We start from the raw sequence: 19,649 nt of genomic DNA, 5'->3' as shown, positions 1-19,649 counted from the left end.
GGAACAGAGAAAAAACTATTTTCTTTTTCCTTTTGACAAAAATATTTTTAATAGTCTTTATACTTAAGAATTTGGTTTCATTATGTTCTAGCCAAAATAATTGCACTTTTAGATGAAAATCATTAAATGATTCATATTTCAACTGTTAGAGAGTCTGACCTCAACATTAATACATAAGAGATGAAAATCATTAAATGATTCATATTTCAACTGTTAAAGAGAGAGTCTGACCTCAACATTAATACATAAAGAACATCTATAATCAAAACAATGCATTCCCTATAATCCGGAGTTTGAAATATTTGCAATAATTATTATCAGACTTAATTATTTCTAAGTTGAATAGTCAATCTATAAATAATGATTTTACCAGGAATGACATGAGGAATTTATGAAGATAGACAATCTGAATGCAGCCAACATTCAGTGATACCACACCATCCACTTTGGACATGTCAGTATAGAAATCTCCCTCAGTAGCATCTGGATACAAATCCAAATTAAAACGAAAAACTTCATTTCCCATTATTGACACCACCTGGAAAGCAGAGATTTGAATGTACTCATCCAAGAGGATAACAACAAAATAAAAGCCCATTATAGAAACAATTTTCTCTTAAATTATACTTCATTAAAATTTTAAAAAATAAAATATACTTAAAAATAACATCTCATATTCAGTCATCAAAAAATATTAACTATTACTATCACCTACTTTTTTATGAACTGTCTTGGGTTCAACATCTGTGACAATAATATTTTCCAGTCTTGCAAATAGAGACTGTTTTCTTGACTGAAGAAGAAGAGAGGCATCAAGTCCTGAAAAAAAATTTTATTATTATAATTTCTGTAGATCTAATAAAGTAAGATCTTAAGATGTTTCTTACCATTGCATAATTTTATTTTGGGTGTGATATATTTATAAATTTAGCATGGTTTGCCCTAACCAGTTTGGCTCAGTGGATAGAGGGTCGGCCTGAGGACTGAAGGGTCCCAGGTTCAATTCCGGTCAAGGGCATGTACCTTGGTTGTGGGTACATCCCCAGTAGGGGGTGTGCAGGAGGCAGTTGATCGATGTTTCTAACTCTCTATCTCTCTCCCTTCCTCTCTGTAAAAAATCAATAAAATATATTTTTTTTAAATTTAGCATGGTTTGAACTCCCAATTGATAAACAAGTTGAGATATTAGATATTTTTAATTTTATAAACAATGGAACCTGTTAACTCATCATAAAATAATTACTGAATTTTCAACCTTCTAAAAAAAATCTAGTACAAATAGATTATCTTGGGATTTTAGTCCATCCTTTACACCTTATATCCAGTCATTTACATGGACACTATAAAAGTTTCATGAATTAAATTCAGACTAGTAGATGCACTTCAAGTTCAGAAAGAACAAAGACAACAACTCTAGTTTTCTAGTTTTTAAATTCTTCAAGAATTTCATTAAACATATTCTTGACCTTTAGCAGACCACATTGAGCCAATAAAGACAGAGTCATAGAAAGAAGCTAAATTATTCTTAGCAGCTTTTGCCTAAAAAAATAAAATATGCAGGTTTTATTCTTCATGATAAGGCTGCTCTGCATTTTGTACCAAGATAAAGCATTTTCATAGACCTTTACCTGAATTCTGGATCGACACTTATCTCAGATCATTAGTAGCATCTCTACATTGACATTAGTAATCCTCACCTCCAAGACAACTCTCAGAAAGGTGCAAAATACCAAAAAGTGTGGTTCAATTTAATGGTCAGAGTCTGATCAACATCTATATCCTAAAGAGTAGGTAGCATGCTGTCCAATTATGTTCTTAATAAAAGTACCCAGTTTTCACAGCTCAGAGCCCTCCATTTGTATTTTAGCATTAAAAAAAAAAACCACCTTATCTTTTGAACAAATACTATGAGAACTTTACCTTGAATCTTGATTTCAGCAATATTGTTCTTCTCTTCACAAACATTGATACAGAAAGCATTCAACTTGGCAAACAGCCTGAAGTCAATAATGTCACTATCCTTAGAGGATACAATCACTACAAATGAAACAAAGCATTCTATCACAGTGAAATCCTAGTAAACTAAACTCTATTAAGGTTTCTTCCCTATATTAAGTGAATCACAATTCTGTTTTTAAAAAGCGAAATAAGACAGAAAAAGTTAAGAACTATATGATTTCACTCATATGTGGTATATAAAACTGAAAGCAACAAATGAACAAACAAGAAAAACAAAAACTCATAGACACAGACAACAGTATTGTGGTTACCAGAGGGAAGATGAGGAGGGATAAGAAAGGGTAAAGAAGGTAAAATATATAGTGACGGAAAAAGATCTGACTTTGGATGGTAGACAAAATGCAATATACAGATGAGGTAGCATAGAACTGTACACTTGAAACCTATATACTCTTATTAACCTATGTCACCCAAAAAAATTTAGAAAAAAAAATTATAAAATTATTAAAAATTTAAAATACTTCTTTTGCTTTATATATTCTGTAGAATTTTCATTTCTAATAATGCGATGTGCTACTTTTATCATTTAAAAGCAAGGAAAAAATGTAAATAAGATGAGGACATTGAAACTCAGAGAAGTTCAGAAATAGTTTAAGTAGCAGTCAGGATTTGAACTGAATTCTCTCTGATCCAAAATTTAGGCTCCTAACTAATTACCTGCTATCCCCATATCCCTGACCTCATGTCTCTGGATCTTAATTTCCTTATTTGTAAAATGGAAGGGAAAGCTAACCCTCTGTGGAGCCCCTTCAGGAGCCACTAAGAAGGTATGAAAAGCTCAGTGTAAATATAAGTCGTTTTCCTTTATAACCCACCAAAAATCATCCACCACCACCACCAAAATAAGAACAAAACCAGACATTTTTTAAAAACAAAAATATTAATTCTATTTGGTTTACATATAAGGTACCCATGAAAGAGTTAGTTTGAAGAAAAGAACAAAAATGAAGAAAATGGCCTGTAAATGACTGCACTAGAAGGTCCCTTAAAATTCCCCATTTAGCTCTAGAATTCTAAAACCCTTACTGACAAAAAACAAACAAGCTGTTTTCATACCTTTCTGCAGAGCTGAATTTTTTTGTTGCTTTTCAGTTGAAATTTGTACTTCCTTGGCATCACCCATCTTTTGGCCATCTGATGGAATAATGGTTGTCAGGTAATTAATAGAAGAGAGAAGAGCTTGTGTTTGCAGCAACAGGTTTAAAGATGAAAAAGCCACCTAGAGATGTTTAAAAGAGGAAAATTAGTTTCCCAGGCCAATTATACCAGTTGTCTCCAAGATGAAACCAAAAGGCTCCTAGCTAGGCTTGCATTTTGCCTTCCACAACTTGGAAGGAAGAGATAGGAGAGGAAGATTCATCACACACTCCTGAAATAGGAATATAATGAGAGTAAACTACACTTAACTTACCTTGGTAGTTCATTTGAGTATCAAAGTAACCTAATTAATCTACTTTAGTAGCATAATTATCACAGAGTATATAATCTGCTTGTCATGGCCATCCCCATATTCAACATATATATGGGTTCTAGGATCTGCAATTGACTATCTATATATATAAAACCCTAATATGCAAATAGACCGAATGGTGGAACCAAACAACCGGTCGCTATGACACACGCTGACCACCAGGGGACGTGTGTGGAACATGGTGGGCATGGGCCGCAGTGGATGGTGGAGCAGGTGAGCGGGGGTGCCAGACCAAGGCAGGTTGCCGGTTGCTGTCATTGAGGCAAGCCTCTGGTGGTTACTGAAAATTCTTTGCTCCCGCACACCACGGTCCTGCCCAGCGCTCACACCTGCTGTCGGCGCTGGAGCCACCACCTGCATCCACTGCCAGGGCCCAGTGCCAGCCCCAATCGCCCCTCAGGGCTTCTCCACTTCCCCCTGCTCTTGAAGGGCAATCAGGGCTAGCAGCTGCCACTCACACCCACTGCTGGCACTGACCCCGCTCGCACCCACTGCTAGTGCCTGGTGCCAGTCCCGATCACTCAGCGTCATCAGCAGGTGCGAGCAGCGGGTGTGAGCAGTGGCTGCTGGCCCTGATCTCCCCTGAGGGCTTCTCCACCTCCACCTGCTCCTGAGGGGCGATGGGGCAGCAGCCACAGCTCACACACACTGCTGGTGCAGGCCCCAATCGCTCCGCACCATCAGTGGGTGCGAGTGGGGCCGGAGCCGTCAGCATGTGGGAGCCGCAGTGGCAGGTGGGGCTGCTGGCAGACAGGGGACCAGGGGTGGCGGTGGGAGGGGCCAGGAGGGGGCACAGAGGATGGGCCGAGACCTCCCCCTGTGCCCACCGCAGCCTCATGGCCCACAGTTCCTTTCAAGGTGCACGAATTCGTGCACAGGGCCTCTAGTTTAGTATATAAACAGGTAAGTTAGAATATGAAACTCCAAAAGTCAAGAAATTACTTCAAATGTGACATTGATGAGATTTAAATGTAAAAAGTACAATTACAGCCTGGCCTACATGGCTCAGTGGTTGAGTGACGACCTATAAAGCAGGAGGTCATGGTTAGATTCCTGGTCAGGGCACATGCCTGGTTGTGGGCTAGATCTCTAGCAGGGATGGCATGCAGGAGGCAGCCAATCAATGATTCTCTCTCATCATTGATGTTTCAATCTCTCTCTCCCTCTCCCATCCTCTCTGAAATCAATTTTTAAAAAATGTTTTTAAAAGTACAATTATAACAGAGCTCTCGGTCACTAAATGATCTTCTGAAACCAAAATGATGGTCCTATCATTTAAAAAGAAACGAAGAATATATAACATAAAGAAGAAAAATATTAGATTTTTTTGAAACAATGACCCCAGAAAGCTAAGAGGGCAATGCAAATTGCTTTCAAGAATATGTGGTTTTCTAATAGAAAATTTAAAAACTTTAAATTTTTGTTTATATAAAAGAATTTCTTTGCACTGCTTCAAAACAAGTGGGTATAAAAATTATAAAAATAAAGTTTAACAATAATCAACAGATATCATATCTCTCAAAAGTGTAATCTAAAACACATTTGTTTCATTTTCTTAATAATGTAACCCACAACTACATTTTGCCTGTTCTTCCTCTATACAACTATCTTAGTATGGCTCCAAGAAGTACTCAACATCTCTCCTTGTAATTCACATAACTTTCTCAGCCCTGCATTAAACAACAGTTATTTAATTTGATATATTTAAAACTGTTCTTTATAAATCCAAGTTTCCCATCTATAGCTCTCCCTTCTTTATAAATAACTAGAAGCCTGGTGCACGAAATTTGTACACGGGTAGGGTCCCTAGGCCTGGCTGGTGATCAGGGCCAATCGGAGCCTTCCAGCTGGCCGGCTGGATCCTTCCTTCCCTGGCTACCGGCTGCTGGCCAGGACCTTCCTTCATTCTGTGCCCCCCCCCCCCGCGGTGGTCAGCACACATCATAGCGAGCAATCAAGCTCCCAGTCTCCTAGTCGAACTCCCAAGGGAACAATTTGCATATTAGGCTCTTATATATATAGAAGAAGAAGATTAGGATGTGATATAATAAGTCCAAACAATAGCTTTATTGCTCATGAACACAGAGCATGGTATCTATGAGTTTGGTTTATAATTTTTATTGGTTATTGATTATTTCATCGAATTACCCAGTCAATATTCCTTCAAGGATACCAGGAGACTTCCAGAGTAGGTTATTTTCAAATAGGCTATATTCTTTTAATAGAATTTCTTACCTTAACTGTTTGTTCAGTTTTTTCAAAAGTAGTTTGAAAACTAGGTCCATTCTTATCAGCCTAAAAAAACAAACAAACAAACAAGAGTTCTAAAGAAATTAAGACCAAAGTAAATAAATCACTTATTTATGATCTCTAGTTTATTTATATTGTTACAATTGTATTTTATATACACTATATATTTAATATTCTTGTCATTTTAAAGTTACATCAAAGTAATTTATTATAATCATGCAAATTTGTCCTCTTCAAACATACAACATTCACTTGTGGAAAATGCAGCTAGGAATCAGAATTATAAACTCTGGAGGTTGGAAGGTTTAAAGGTCATCTAGCCCATCTATCACCTAATGCTTGAATTCCTGTATAAAGTTTTTGCCAAGTCTATTTTATGATACCTCCAGTGAGAAAACCTCATTTTTTTTACAAATTCAATCTTTAGAAAACTTTGATTTCGTGAGGTCTTTACACTGAATAAAAATATAACTCATTGGTTCAAGTTCTACTCCTTGGAAATATACATAGTAAATTCAAAGTTTTACCTTATGTGAGAAGGTTTACCTTATGTGAGGCAGTTTCCCTGCCTGCCTGTTCCCATAATGCTTTGTGCTCTTCTTTATTAGAGAATCACCACATTATGTTTTCATTGTTTTTTATCTATCTCCCTAATAGTCTTCATCTCTGTAACCCAAGCACCTAACAGAACCTAACACATAAAGACATTCAATAGTGTTGAATGATTAAACAAATCAACTATAAAATCATAATATGCTAATTAGGCCAGATGTCCTTCTGGATGAATCCCCTTCAGACGAAGCTGGGGCTGCGAGGAAAGCCTGGGTCTGGGGTGCCAGAGGGAAGCTGGTGCCGGCAGCCGGGGAAAGGAAGGCTTACTCTTGCACAAATTTCGTGCAACAGGCTTCTAGTCTTAAGTAAAGCTAAATACCATTAGTTCCTTCAGCATTCCCCATATGGTAAATTTTTGAGTGCTTAATTCTGGCAGTTCTCTACTGAACCCAATTCAATTTGACTTTATACCTCTTGATGTAGAATATTCAGACAAATGTAACCTATATATGCAATGAATATAGGTAGGTGAATATACCCTAGAAATCAGGAGTAGGACCTACTTCAACCCAGGTTTCCATCTTTGGGGACAAGAAGTTTGATGGCTTTGTAAAAATCCTAGTCTAGTCCTGTACTTAAGTGAAAAAGAAAGAAGGTGTAGGAATGAAAAGAGAAACAGTAGATATCCCTATGATTAAAACCTATGATATACATGCGGAGCCTATAGTAATCTACCGTCATATTTTTACTTTCAGGGGATAGTTTGAAGTATACAATAAATATATAAACATGATATGGCCCGTACCTTAATATACTCCACTTTTAAAAGATCTAATCCAGGTTTGTCAGAAGAGCTAATCAAGTGAAGTGGCTTTTTTTTGGATCCTAGATTAAAGAAAAAGAAAAAGTGTTTCAAATAAATTGTTCTTTTAAGTTTAGAATTTTCTAGATGTCTTATTCTTTTTTTAAAAAATTAAGTTTTGCCCTAGCCAGCTTGGCTCAGTGGATAGAGCGTCAGCCTGCAGACTGAAGGGTCCCAGGTTTGATTCCGGCCAAGGGCACATGCCTGGGTTGAGGCTCGATCCCCAGTGGGGGGTGTGCAGGAGGCAGCCAATCAATGATTCTCTCTCATCATTGATGTTTCAGTCTCTCTCTCCTTCTCTCTTCCTCTCTGAAATCAACAAAGAAACATATTTTTAAAAAATTAAGTTTTAAAAGACCATCTGCCCATATTTACATGGTTATTAAATGCTAAAGTTATCACTGGTGAAGAAATAAATTAATCCAAATCCTTACCCTACCTTTCTCATCCAACTAAGATAAAAACATGGATATTTATTTTCTTTGATTTTATACCTGTGTTAAAAAAATTTTCTCTAGATATTTTAAGGCCATATATGCATTTGTAAGGCAGTAGAAAGACTATAGTTGTAAGAATCAGAAAATGTGAATTCTAGTTCATCTCCTTTATCAAAAGCTATTTAACTTCAGTTTTCTCAACTATATAACAAGGAGGTTGCACTAGAAATATATGTAATATGCTGTTGAACTCTAAAATTCTTTGAACAAATATTTCATTCTTATTAAATGATGTAAATAGTTTTTCCTTGTTTAGACCAAGAGAAGGCTTACATAGAAAAATATTTCTTTTATTGGAATGGAAATGTTAAATTTCTTTGAATTTAAAAACAAGAGGTACTATCAGATGTCTTCTATATCCTTAAGTAGATGTACCAAAGAACTGCCTCAAGAAGCTATGGAGGGAGAAGTCATTTATCCATTACTGAATCCATCTTTTTTTTATTATTTATAGTTCTATAACTCCTGTTTCTGAGACATTTCAGAATTTTACCTTGAAATAACTGTCCTTAAAGGAAAAAATAGCCTAGCAAATTTATTATTTGTATTTGTTGCCCTTAAAATAGTAATATAAATTCCATCTTAACAGTGCTTACAGAAACTTACTAATATATAACCCTTTTTCCCGTAAACTGAGATTTTAGTTTCAACCATTTTTTAAAAAAATAAAAAGTAGGTATTTTATTTGACTAAAATATTAGGTAATTTTAATTAAAGTGGATTCACCCATTCTTTCATTCCTTATATACCTCATGAGCACACAAGATGTACACTTAAATAAATAAACTATAAGCACTTCTGAAAGAATTTTACATTCCACCATTTTTATTTTTATAACGTGGTGCTGCTTCCCTAATTCAATAGAAAGAACAAGGACTTCAATATTATAAGCCCAGAAATAAATTTTAGGTTTGGACATTCAAAAGATGCATGAACTTGAGTAAGTAAACTATTTAACCTTTCTTTGTTTGTAAAATGGAAATAATACTCCCATATAAAGGAGATTTATATGAACTCTACGAGGTAGTAGATCATAGTAGTTAAGAATCCAGACCCAATGGCCAGATTTCAAGGGTTCAGCCAATAACTAGGATGAATGACCTTGGATGAATTACATAAACAACTTTTGCTTTAGTTTCCTCATATGCAACCTGGAGACTGTAACATTGCCTTTCTCATAGCATTCTTATAAGAATTAAATGGGTTATTATTTGAAAAATGTTTAGAACAGTGCTAGCTATTTTTTATTATAAACATTGTTATATAAATGAAAGTATTTCAGACACAGAAAAGTGGTTTTATATTTATTATTAGCTATTGTTTCCATTTTTATGTCTATTACCTTGAATTTCATGGTAATCCAAGCTGATTTTCTTTAGGTAAGATACTGCAGTTAAATCAAATGTTCTCACTGTAGCCTCTGTTCCTAACTGAGTAACATTAAATACTAGAATTGTATCTTCTTCTTTCTGTTGTTTGGTAAATTCCAAAATCACCTGAAAGAATCAATGAAAGGTTAAGTAGTCTGAATCATACTAAAAAAAAATTAAAAAAACAAAAGCCTTCTTTGCACATATCATCATGAGAAGCATAAAAATTTTGCTCACACTTGTCTACTACCATTACTTATTTACTATGATTGGAAATTATCATCTAAATTCTATTTTGAGAATTATAACTATATCTATATGAAATTATGATGAAATTTTATATCCATTATTGATTTATATTTTTAAATTTAGTAAAAATGGGAAAAATAAATTTGGGAGGTCCGAGCAAGATGGCGGCATAGGTAAACACCGGAGACTGCTGCCGCAAACAACCACTTCAAAAATACAACTAAAAATCACTGGTGAAGAAATAAATTAATCCAAATCCTTACCCTACCTTTCTCATCCAACTAAGATAAAAACATGGATATTTATTTTCTTTGATTTTATACCTGTGTTAAAAAAATTTTCTCTAGATATTTTAAGGCCATATATGCATTTGTAAGGCAGTAGAAAGACTATAGTTGTAAGAATCAGAAAATGTGAATTCTAGTTCATCTCCTTTATCAAAAGCTATTTAACTTCAGTTTTCTCAACTATATAACAAGGAGGTTGCACTAGAAATATATGTAATATGCTGTTGAACTCTAAAATTCTTTGAACAAATATTTCATTCTTATTAAATGATGTAAATAGTTTTTCCTTGTTTAGACCAAGAGAAGGCTTACATAGAAAAATATTTCTTTTATTGGAATGGAAATGTTAAATTTCTTTGAATTTAAAAACAAGAGGTACTATCAGATGTCTTCTATATCCTTAAGTAGATGTACCAAAGAACTGCCTCAAGAAGCTATGGAGGGAGAAGTCATTTATCCATTACTGAATCCATCTTTTTTTTATTATTTATAGTTCTATAACTCCTGTTTCTGAGACATTTCAGAATTTTACCTTGAAATAACTGTCCTTAAAGGAAAAAATAGCCTAGCAAATTTATTATTTGTATTTGTTGCCCTTAAAATAGTAATATAAATTCCATCTTAACAGTGCTTACAGAAACTTACTAATATATAACCCTTTTTCCCGTAAACTGAGATTTTAGTTTCAACCATTTTTTAAAAAAATAAAAAGTAGGTATTTTATTTGACTAAAATATTAGGTAATTTTAATTAAAGTGGATTCACCCATTCTTTCATTCCTTATATACCTCATGAGCACACAAGATGTACACTTAAATAAATAAACTATAAGCACTTCTGAAAGAATTTTACATTCCACCATTTTTATTTTTATAACGTGGTGCTGCTTCCCTAATTCAATAGAAAGAACAAGGACTTCAATATTATAAGCCCAGAAATAAATTTTAGGTTTGGACATTCAAAAGATGCATGAACTTGAGTAAGTAAACTATTTAACCTTTCTTTGTTTGTAAAATGGAAATAATACTCCCATGTAAAGGAGATTTATATGAACTCTACGAGGTAGTAGATCATAGTAGTTAAGAATCCAGACCCAATGGCCAGATTTCAAGGGTTCAGCCAATAACTAGGATGAATGACCTTGGATGAATTACATAAACAACTTTTGCTTTAGTTTCCTCATATGCAACCTGGAGACTGTAACATTGCCTTTCTCATAGCATTCTTATAAGAATTAAATGGGTTATTATTTGAAAAATGTTTAGAACAGTGCTAGCTATTTTTTATTAACAACATTGTTATATAAATGAAAGTATTTCAGACACAGAAAAGTGGTTTTATATTTATTATTAGCTATTGTTTCCATTTTTATTATTACCTTGTTGAATTTCATGGTAATCCAAGCTGATTTTCTTTAGGTAAGATACTGCAGTTAAATCAAATGTTCTCACTGTAGCCTCTGTTCCTAACTGAGTAACATTAAATACTAGAATTGTATCTTCTTCTTTCTGTTGTTTGGTAAATTCCAAAATCACCTGAAAGAATCAATGAAAGGTTAAGTAGTCTGAATCATACTAAAAAAAAATTAAAAAAACAAAAGCCTTCTTTGCACATATCATCATGAGAAGCATAAAAATTTTGCTCACACTTGTCTACTACCATTACTTATTTACTATGATTGGAAATTATCATCTAAATTCTATTTTGAGAATTATAACTATATCTATATGAAATTATGATGAAATTTTATATCCATTATTGATTTATATTTTTAAATTTAGTAAAAATGGAATGTATGGATTCTTCCGTAATATGATTTTCTTAAACCTTTATCTCAAAAAAGAAATCATGTTTAGTGATGTAAGAAACATTCTCACTAATATAAAAAGTAGCAAAAGGATGTTCACTATTATACTACTGTTCAAATTTATTCTGGAAATTCACTATTATACTATTATTCAATTTATTTACCAGATGAAAAATAAAATATATATGTGGCAATTTTTAAAACATGCAAGTTCTTTGACACTCCACAAGAGATGGCGAGTCTTTGTCCCTTTACATTTGGGCAGGCTTGTTATTTGCCTTCATCATAGAGTACAGAGGAAGTAATACTATAATGACTTCCAATGTCAAAAAAGGCTATAAAACTTCCTCTGTGAATGTTCATCCTGAGGGAAGCTAGTTGCCATGCAAAAAGTTCAACTACTCTTGCCATGTGCAGGAGTCAATGAATAGGTAGGTATTGCAGTCAGCAGTCCTAGGTGAGCTCCTAGCCAGCAGCCAGTATCAATGGCCAGCCTATCAGTGAGCCACCTCTGAGCCCCTCTGACACGTCAGGTCACTATAACATCAGTCAAATCTTACTATAAGCGTGTGAAAGACTATACACAAAAATTACTAAGCTGTACCCTTCCAGAATTCCTAAACCACAAAACTGTAAGCAACATAAAATAACTGTTTTGAGCTACTACATTTTGGGATAACCTATGAGGCAGCAATAATAACTGAAACACTGTAAATATTGAAAGAAAGCAAAAATCAATATTATTAGCAGTGTTAAACTTAAGAAAAACCAGGAAGAATGTTACCTGAAAAACAGAATCTATAGTAAAAATATTCAATACAGAACTGACATACAAAAATAAATTTGAGATGTATCGATGATTTAAATGACAGCATTGATGCCATAAAATATAAAATCATGGGTATTTTTTGCAATGGAGAATAATTTTCTATACATACACTATAACTAGGATATAAACACAAAATTCAATAAATTGCACTACAGAAACATTTAAAACTTCAAAATGGCACCAAAAAAAAGTCATATTGGGAAAAATATTTCAAACCGTACTACTATTTTTTCCTTAAAGGATTCTGATTATTTATCACTTTAGTTCATTCATTCAATAGTTAATAAAATATTTATTGGCCATCATCTACCATGTATGAAGTTGTGCCAGCCACTAAAGACATTGAAGTGACCTGGACAGACAAGGTTCTTGTCTTCATGAAGCTTACATTCTAGGGAGAGTGGAGGAAAACGAAGCTTGCTATCTTGTATTGGGGCGGGGGGGTCAGACCTTTCCAATATGATGGCATTTGAGTAAGTATGTTATGCAGGAAGAGTATTCCAGGCAAAGGTAACAGTAAGCACAAAGAATGTGTTTTGGTATAAGTAAGGGAGACTAAAAGACAAGTGTAAGCAATATGAGACAAGCACTTTGCTCACTACTTTAGCTCCAGTACCTAAAACAATGCCTGGTACATGATGGCACTTGATCAATACTTACTGCAGGAATGAATGAAATATAGCTGGAGTAGAGTGAAAAGAATTCCATGAAAGCCCTTGTAGGCCGTAGGAAGGACTAAGCCCTTTGCTCTGAGTGAGATGAGAAGCCAGTAGGTGAGCAGTGACAAAATCTGACTTCCAGTTTAAAAGGATTACTCTGGCCCTGGTTCAGCTGGGGCGAGTAGAGAAGGCAACCAATCCATGTTTCTCTCAGACATCAATGTTTCTCTCTCTCTCTTCTCCCCCAACCCTCGCTGCTTCCTCTCTCTCAAATCAATAAAAAACATATCCTCAGGTGAGAATTAAAGGGGAAAAATTTTAAATAAACGTCACAGAAATTTTCTAAAGTAAAGAAAATCCTAATTAAGAGTACTGAGCTTTTTCAGAATACATCAGATATAATATAGATCACTCTTATATCAGATTTTACAACAAAAATTCATTTTTTTGGAACTGTATGTGTGGGGGGGCGGGCACTGGGAAAAATAGAGTACCCCATTTTATATATACTTAATGTTTGGGTCTAGTATTGGACAGTTTACAAGGATAGTGATAATAAGAATGTATTTGTTTATAGACAAAATAAATATGCATACCTCTTTAATTTCAAACTTTAGTAGAAGATTAATGAGCTCCTCATTTGGAGCCTCTGCAACTTTTTTTCGTTCTGATCCTTTCATACTTTTACCAGTCTGTATGTCTCCATCTTCAGCATCAAAATATTCATCATCGGACTCTAAGGAAGAAGACATTCATTTGACTTGAAAGAATGTCCATTGAGGGCTGCATAAAACACTCAAATTTAAATCTCTCAAAAATTCATTTATTAGATATATTCTTCATATTCAGAGTAAGAATATAGTTTCAATGTTTTTCTAGATCTCACAAAGTGACTCAACCTGGCAAGTAATAAGTATAAACAAAATCAAACTGCCTATGTTTTTCACTTTGGTCTACTCATTCAACATTCAATAAAATATGTACTGGGTATCATCTATCATGCATCATCTGTCTGCACCAGTCACTAAGGACACCAGAGTGACAAGGACAGGCATGATCCTTGTCCTCTTGAAGCTTATATTTTAGTTCAAAATTAAAAGAGATAAATTAGGCTAGAGCTAAACAAAAGAATCGAGTAGTGATTGTGGGGGGAAAAAAGAAGCTTATTTAAAATCTTAAGCGTTTTCATTCACAAAAATCCTTTCAATCAAATGAAGAAACTTGGGCTTTAAAAAAAAGGACTCAAAACACACTGTTGGCTAGTAGCACAACTAGAACTAAAACCAGCAAATTACTATAATACTTTCAAAATTCTTTATTTTCTGAAAATGTTCTCTCTATATACTTGGTTTAATAAAGAACATATTACTTTCCTTACCTGATTCCACTCCATCTAGCAACAGTGATGTACCAAGTAGGTCTTTTGTCCTATCTGAAATAACAGGAATTGAGGATACCTAGCAAATAATATAAAAAGTTTTCTTAATATACTAATCTAGCAGGATTAAATATACAGAAATGAAACTAATACTGAAAAGGTAATAGTACTAATTATTAAGACTACTACCTGCAATTATAAGGGCAGAACAATGTACAACTCTAGTAGATGAGTCTATTTATCATTGTGTGTCATTAGTTGCTATATATTACAATACTAGAGGCCTGATGCACGAAATTTGTGCAAGGGGCTTGGCCCTCACAGCCCTGCTTCGTCTGGAAGGTCGTCCGGAAGGTCATTTGGCTGTCCAGTCTAATTAGCATATTATGCTTTTACTATTATAGATATTTCATAAATTTGAAAGATGTTTTTTCTTCTACTTATGTATTTTTGCTCCCTTCATTCCCTAAAACTGATTTTCTACCACCACTCTAAAACAGTAGTGAAACTAGGCTACAATTGTTATTTATTCAATGTCATATGCAGTTCTGTATAGATTCAACAATATTAAACCTCAAGTGCACCAAATAAATGAAACTGACCCTAAAAAATATTTAAAAATAAAACTGCTCACAGAATGCTAAAAAAGAACTCATCATAAATACAAACGTAAAGAGATTTAGCATTTTATTATATCCATTTACCTGTCTCTCAGGAGACTGTACAGATGATTTCTGTGGCAAGGGTATACTGTTAATCAAACATAGCACATTTTTCATCTTCTGGTCAGAAATTCTCACATGCATCAAAGGAAGCCCTCCTGATACTTTAAATCTAAAAATGCAAGTCAACAATAAGGTTTTAAAGTCCAGTTTCTCTATAATAGGGAGGGGGAAAGGATTGGAGAAGAAACTACACTGTAGAGTCAAAGTTACAAATAAGACGTAAAATGTCATAGCAAAATTTTAGCAAACCAAATTTAACAATATTTTAAAGGAATAATCATAACCAAATGAGGTTTATCCAATAATGCAAGGCTGGTTTAACATCCATCTGACAATGAACTATTGATACACACAACATGAATGAATCTCTAATTAATTATGCTAAATGAAAGAAGCCAAACAAAAAAGTTGAAACTGTATGGCCCTATCTATACAAAATTCCTAGACAATTTTGACAAATCTAGTGTCAGGAAACAGATCAATGTTGTCCAGGGAAGTGAGGAAAGGAGGAAGGAGGAAATACAAAGGGGCACAAGGACTCCGGGGGATGATGGATGTGCTCGTTATTTTGACTGTAGTGATGGTTTCATAGCTTTACATGTCAAAACCTACTGAACTGTACACTTTAAATAGATACAGTTTACTGAATGTCAATAATAATACTGTTTTTAAGAAGACAGCATATATATTTCATAATTATCTACTTAAATTCTAAATTTAGTTCTTATTTTTCATCTTCTTAGATTTTTCTCAAGATTTTTTATAGTTTCATAATCAAAAGAACCTTTACTTTTTTAATATTTTATTTCATCAATATTGGACCTTGGATTCGATCCATTCAAAAACAGGGATAACCAACTTATATAAAAAGTAAAGAGAGGTGACATATAAATCAAACAAATATTTTCTTAAAAATATATCTCTGCTATAAAATAATCATTTTTTCTCTTCTTCAGAAATCTAGCTTTTCTTAGTTAAAAATCCAGACACTGATACAGATATATTTCATCTTGTTGATTTTATAATCTATATAATAAAAGGGTAATATACTAATTAGACCAGATGTCATTCCGGATGTCCTTACTGACAAAGCCAGGGCTGGAGGGAAGCCAGCCCGGGTCCCGGGTGCCTGTGGGTGGCCAGAGGAGGGAAGCCAGGGTCCCAGGTGCCGGAGGGAAGTCGGTGCCGGCAGCCGGGGGAAGAAAGGCCTACTTTTGCACGAATTTTCGTGCATCAGGCCTCTAGTATAAAAGAAACTCGTACATTACCTGGCCATTCTAATGTCTTTTTCCACCATTGCCTTGGCCAACTCAACATGAATATCCATGGGTTGCAAAATATGCATAGTTGATGGATGCTGAAATCGACACTTTTTCCAGTTTTCCTCTTAAAAAAAATTTTTATTAATGACTTTTTAAATTCATTAAATATTTTTAAACTTATATATACATATATTTTTAATTGATTTCAGAAAGGAAGGGAGAGGGAGAGAGAAATAGAAACATTAATGATGAGAGAGAATCATTGATTGGCTGCCTGCTACACGTCTCCTTCTGAGGATCGAGCCCACAACCCGGGCATGTGCCCTTGACCAGAATCAAACCTGGGACCCTTCAGTCCACAGGCCGACGCTCTATACACTGAGCCAAACCGGCCAGGGCTAAATATTTTAGATCACCAGATATTCTGTGGAAAATTATCTAACTTATTAAAAATAGTTAATAAACATATTCAATAGATGTCAACTTTTACTGCTTTTAGAATATAAGTTAAATAACCTATTTTTTTAAAATAGAGATTGATAAGACTGTGATATAAAAATAATTCAAAATATTTCTATGGAGAATGTTTATAAAACAGCTGTCATTTTAAAGCCAATAGGAAAAGCTCAGAAATGTATTGCCTTGATTACAAAATTAGAGATCAGATGGGTTATTGCAGTTAAGGAAAAAAATGGTTAAATATAGGACAGAAAAAGAGGCTTCTGTGATTCCTAAGTACTATTACACTAGTTTAGCACACAATTCTAAAGCAAAAATGAGTTTTCATGACAAAAAAGTACAATAATTACTTTTCTTGAAATAGAAAGGTCCCAAAACAGACTTTCCAATGACTAACAAAATCCTACACATATCTTAACAGATGGCAATGACTAAACATCTTTTATTACTTATAATTCAAGCAATCATTATAAAGTACATACAACAGAAAAGGCAAATTAATGGTCTGTGTAGGTACTTCCCTTTAAGGGATTAATAGAATCCTAATATATAAAAACTAAGTAGAGCGTTATATATTTACATTTTAATAAATCTCATTACTCACGCTAGAAGTATATATTCTACACACAAAGACTATCTTTTCCTTCAATGACCTACTACAATGTGATATACTCTAGAATATTTGGCAAATACTTATTGCTTCTAGAAACTAAAGAAGTATAGAGAACCAGCAATCTTTACTTAAGCAGTAGAAAATACAAAAGCTTTTGGAAAATAAATTAATTACTTTTAGGTTTTAAGACAATATCCATACTTCTCAGATATCTACAAAAGTAAAAGATGTAATACTACTAAAATAAAAACTAATCTAATATAGTAAAATATTTAAAAATAAAGGCAGCAAGAAAAAATATCATTGAGACATCCCAAAAACACTGGGACAGAGGAATTGAGCCAATAGCAACTTCTATTTTGTGTGTTGAGCAGGTTCACAGTCATATTACAAAAAAAAAAAAAATAGACAATAACTATACATAAATTAAAATGGTGCTGAGTACCATACCCTAAGATGAATAGCCAAATTTTTCATCTCTATCCAATAGCAACTTCTATTTTGTGTGTTGAGCAGGTTCATAGTCATATTACAAAAAAAAATGGGCAATAACTATAGATTAAAATGGTGCTGAGTACCATACCCTAAGATGAACAGCCAAATTTTTCATCTCTACTTGTAACTGTGAGATGGCTTTCTGTTTGGTTTGTTAAGAAACCAACAGGATATGTGTTCAAAATGTTATCAGAGTTGATTTACATGCACACATACACATATATTTACAAAAGCTACTCAACATAATTTCAAGATCCTAAAAACTGAGCAACTTATTACCTGCTCTTGCAAAGAGTAGTTGTACACTTTTTATTTCAACATCAAACTTGTCATATGCCTTATCCATTATTTCCTCCAGAGATGAATTACCATTCTTCTGCAAACCTTGATCTTTACTGTTAAGCTAAAATGAAGGGGAAAAACTTCAATTTTTTAACAGAAAAGTACATAAATCAATATACTTCAGTTGTGTTTTCTTAAAACTAACTAAAATGAAAACATTGCCCTTATTAAATTCACATTTTTCTTAGTTTTCTGATAATTATTTGCAAATATTTTATTAGAAATGTAATATTTCAGCATATATCTCTAATATGTTTGAGTAATACATTACTCAGCACATCTGCACTAACTAGCAAGTAATTACATAGCTATCTATCTCAAATAACCTGTCTACACATACAACTCTTCCTAGCTCTCAGGAGTTATTGCCACAATGAAATAACAGGTTTTATTCCTTCTTCTCCTCACTACATATGTAGAATAACTAGTCCATTAGAATTCAGCTCCAATCTCTACTTCCTTTTCCATCTTTTAAAGAAGCAAGCATTAATTCAGGACTATATATTTTTAAATCTTCACATTTTCTCAGAGGCTTGGATTTCTACAAAGTTCAATACCCAAACAAAACTTTAATTTCTCTTACTCTATTAAACATATATTCATATGTGTATTGTTTCCTATTGTCAAAATAAAAAAATTAACAACACTGTGAAATTAAACTCTGGAAACCTAGAAGTGCTTGAAAACTACTAGTGCTTCTCTCCAAGTAGAAAAAGACAACAGTAATCCAGTCCTCAAGGTCAAATCATCTACTATCACAAACAATTTTAGGTTTTTCTTTGCTTCTTTAATAGCCATAAAATATATATAAAATAGTAATCTAAGCTGGCTTGACAAAATACTAAGAAGAAATAAGTCTAGGTTTAAGTAATTTTTGAGTGGGGGAAAGCAAACTATCATGTAGCTAGGTACCAAGCTAAGCAAAAATGGGCAGACAGAAATAACTATGTACCTACCTGAAATGTACCAAAATCTAAAATGAGAAGATCTGACTTTTTGTGGTAGAAGCCTGTGTGTGGAACTATGAGATAAGAAGGCTTCAGGTTTATCTTTAAATCAAGGACTTTTCGAGTTTCAATAATATGTGTAAGTCCTAAAAAAAGAAAAAAATGAAAGGTCAGAGGGTCGAGTTGAAATGTGTAATCATATTATAACAACAAGAATATCAGTTGGAAAGTATTATGAAGGATTTTCAATTCAGCAAGTAAAGTAGAATTGTATATGGTCAATGGGAAACCATCAATCATATCTTCGCACAGTACAGTAAACCCAACATAGCTAGTGCTTTTTTGAGAGAGAGAATAATTCATTATTTCTTTAATTAAGTAAGCAGATAAAGTAGTAAGCTTCAGTTCAGAGATAATGTTGTACAAAAGTTTTTTTAAGAACTGATCCAGAGGGATGTCTTCTACCTCAAGCTCAGGTTCTTAAAGGTAATGGCACACAGAATCTGTGCCCAATATTATTCTCTTTCTCACCTAGTTTAGCTGTTATATTTGACTCTGGGTAAACCAGGTACAATG

The 19,649-nt window shown here is 33.8% G+C and overlaps 1 protein-coding gene across 1 annotated transcript in view; it reads right to left on the bottom strand.

The window, feature by feature from the left end:
* Positions 1-19,649, bottom strand: part of VPS13C (vacuolar protein sorting 13 homolog C (S. cerevisiae)) — a 182,912-nt gene that overhangs the window by 87,244 nt on the left and 76,019 nt on the right. The window contains exons 21-33 of the mRNA XM_014535515.1: positions 19,083-19,274; positions 18,064-18,187; positions 16,224-16,341; positions 14,935-15,064; positions 14,231-14,309; positions 13,449-13,588; positions 8,994-9,147; positions 7,098-7,177; positions 5,726-5,785; positions 3,076-3,238; positions 1,921-2,037; positions 716-819; positions 371-538 (exon numbers count right to left, since the gene is read on the bottom strand). Of these exons, the coding sequence (XP_014391001.1) occupies positions 371-538; positions 716-819; positions 1,921-2,037; positions 3,076-3,238; positions 5,726-5,785; positions 7,098-7,177; positions 8,994-9,147; positions 13,449-13,588; positions 14,231-14,309; positions 14,935-15,064; positions 16,224-16,341; positions 18,064-18,187; positions 19,083-19,274 (1,629 nt within the window). The remainder of the gene's footprint in view (positions 1-370; positions 539-715; positions 820-1,920; positions 2,038-3,075; positions 3,239-5,725; positions 5,786-7,097; positions 7,178-8,993; positions 9,148-13,448; positions 13,589-14,230; positions 14,310-14,934; positions 15,065-16,223; positions 16,342-18,063; positions 18,188-19,082; positions 19,275-19,649) is intronic.

This window comes from Myotis brandtii, unplaced genomic scaffold (assembly GCF_000412655.1).
Source record: "Myotis brandtii unplaced genomic scaffold, ASM41265v1 scaffold144, whole genome shotgun sequence".
NCBI classification, from domain to species: domain Eukaryota; kingdom Metazoa; phylum Chordata; class Mammalia; order Chiroptera; family Vespertilionidae; genus Myotis; species Myotis brandtii.
Note: the sequence above shows the minus strand (reverse complement) of the source record. Positions and strands in the feature narration are given on the sequence as shown.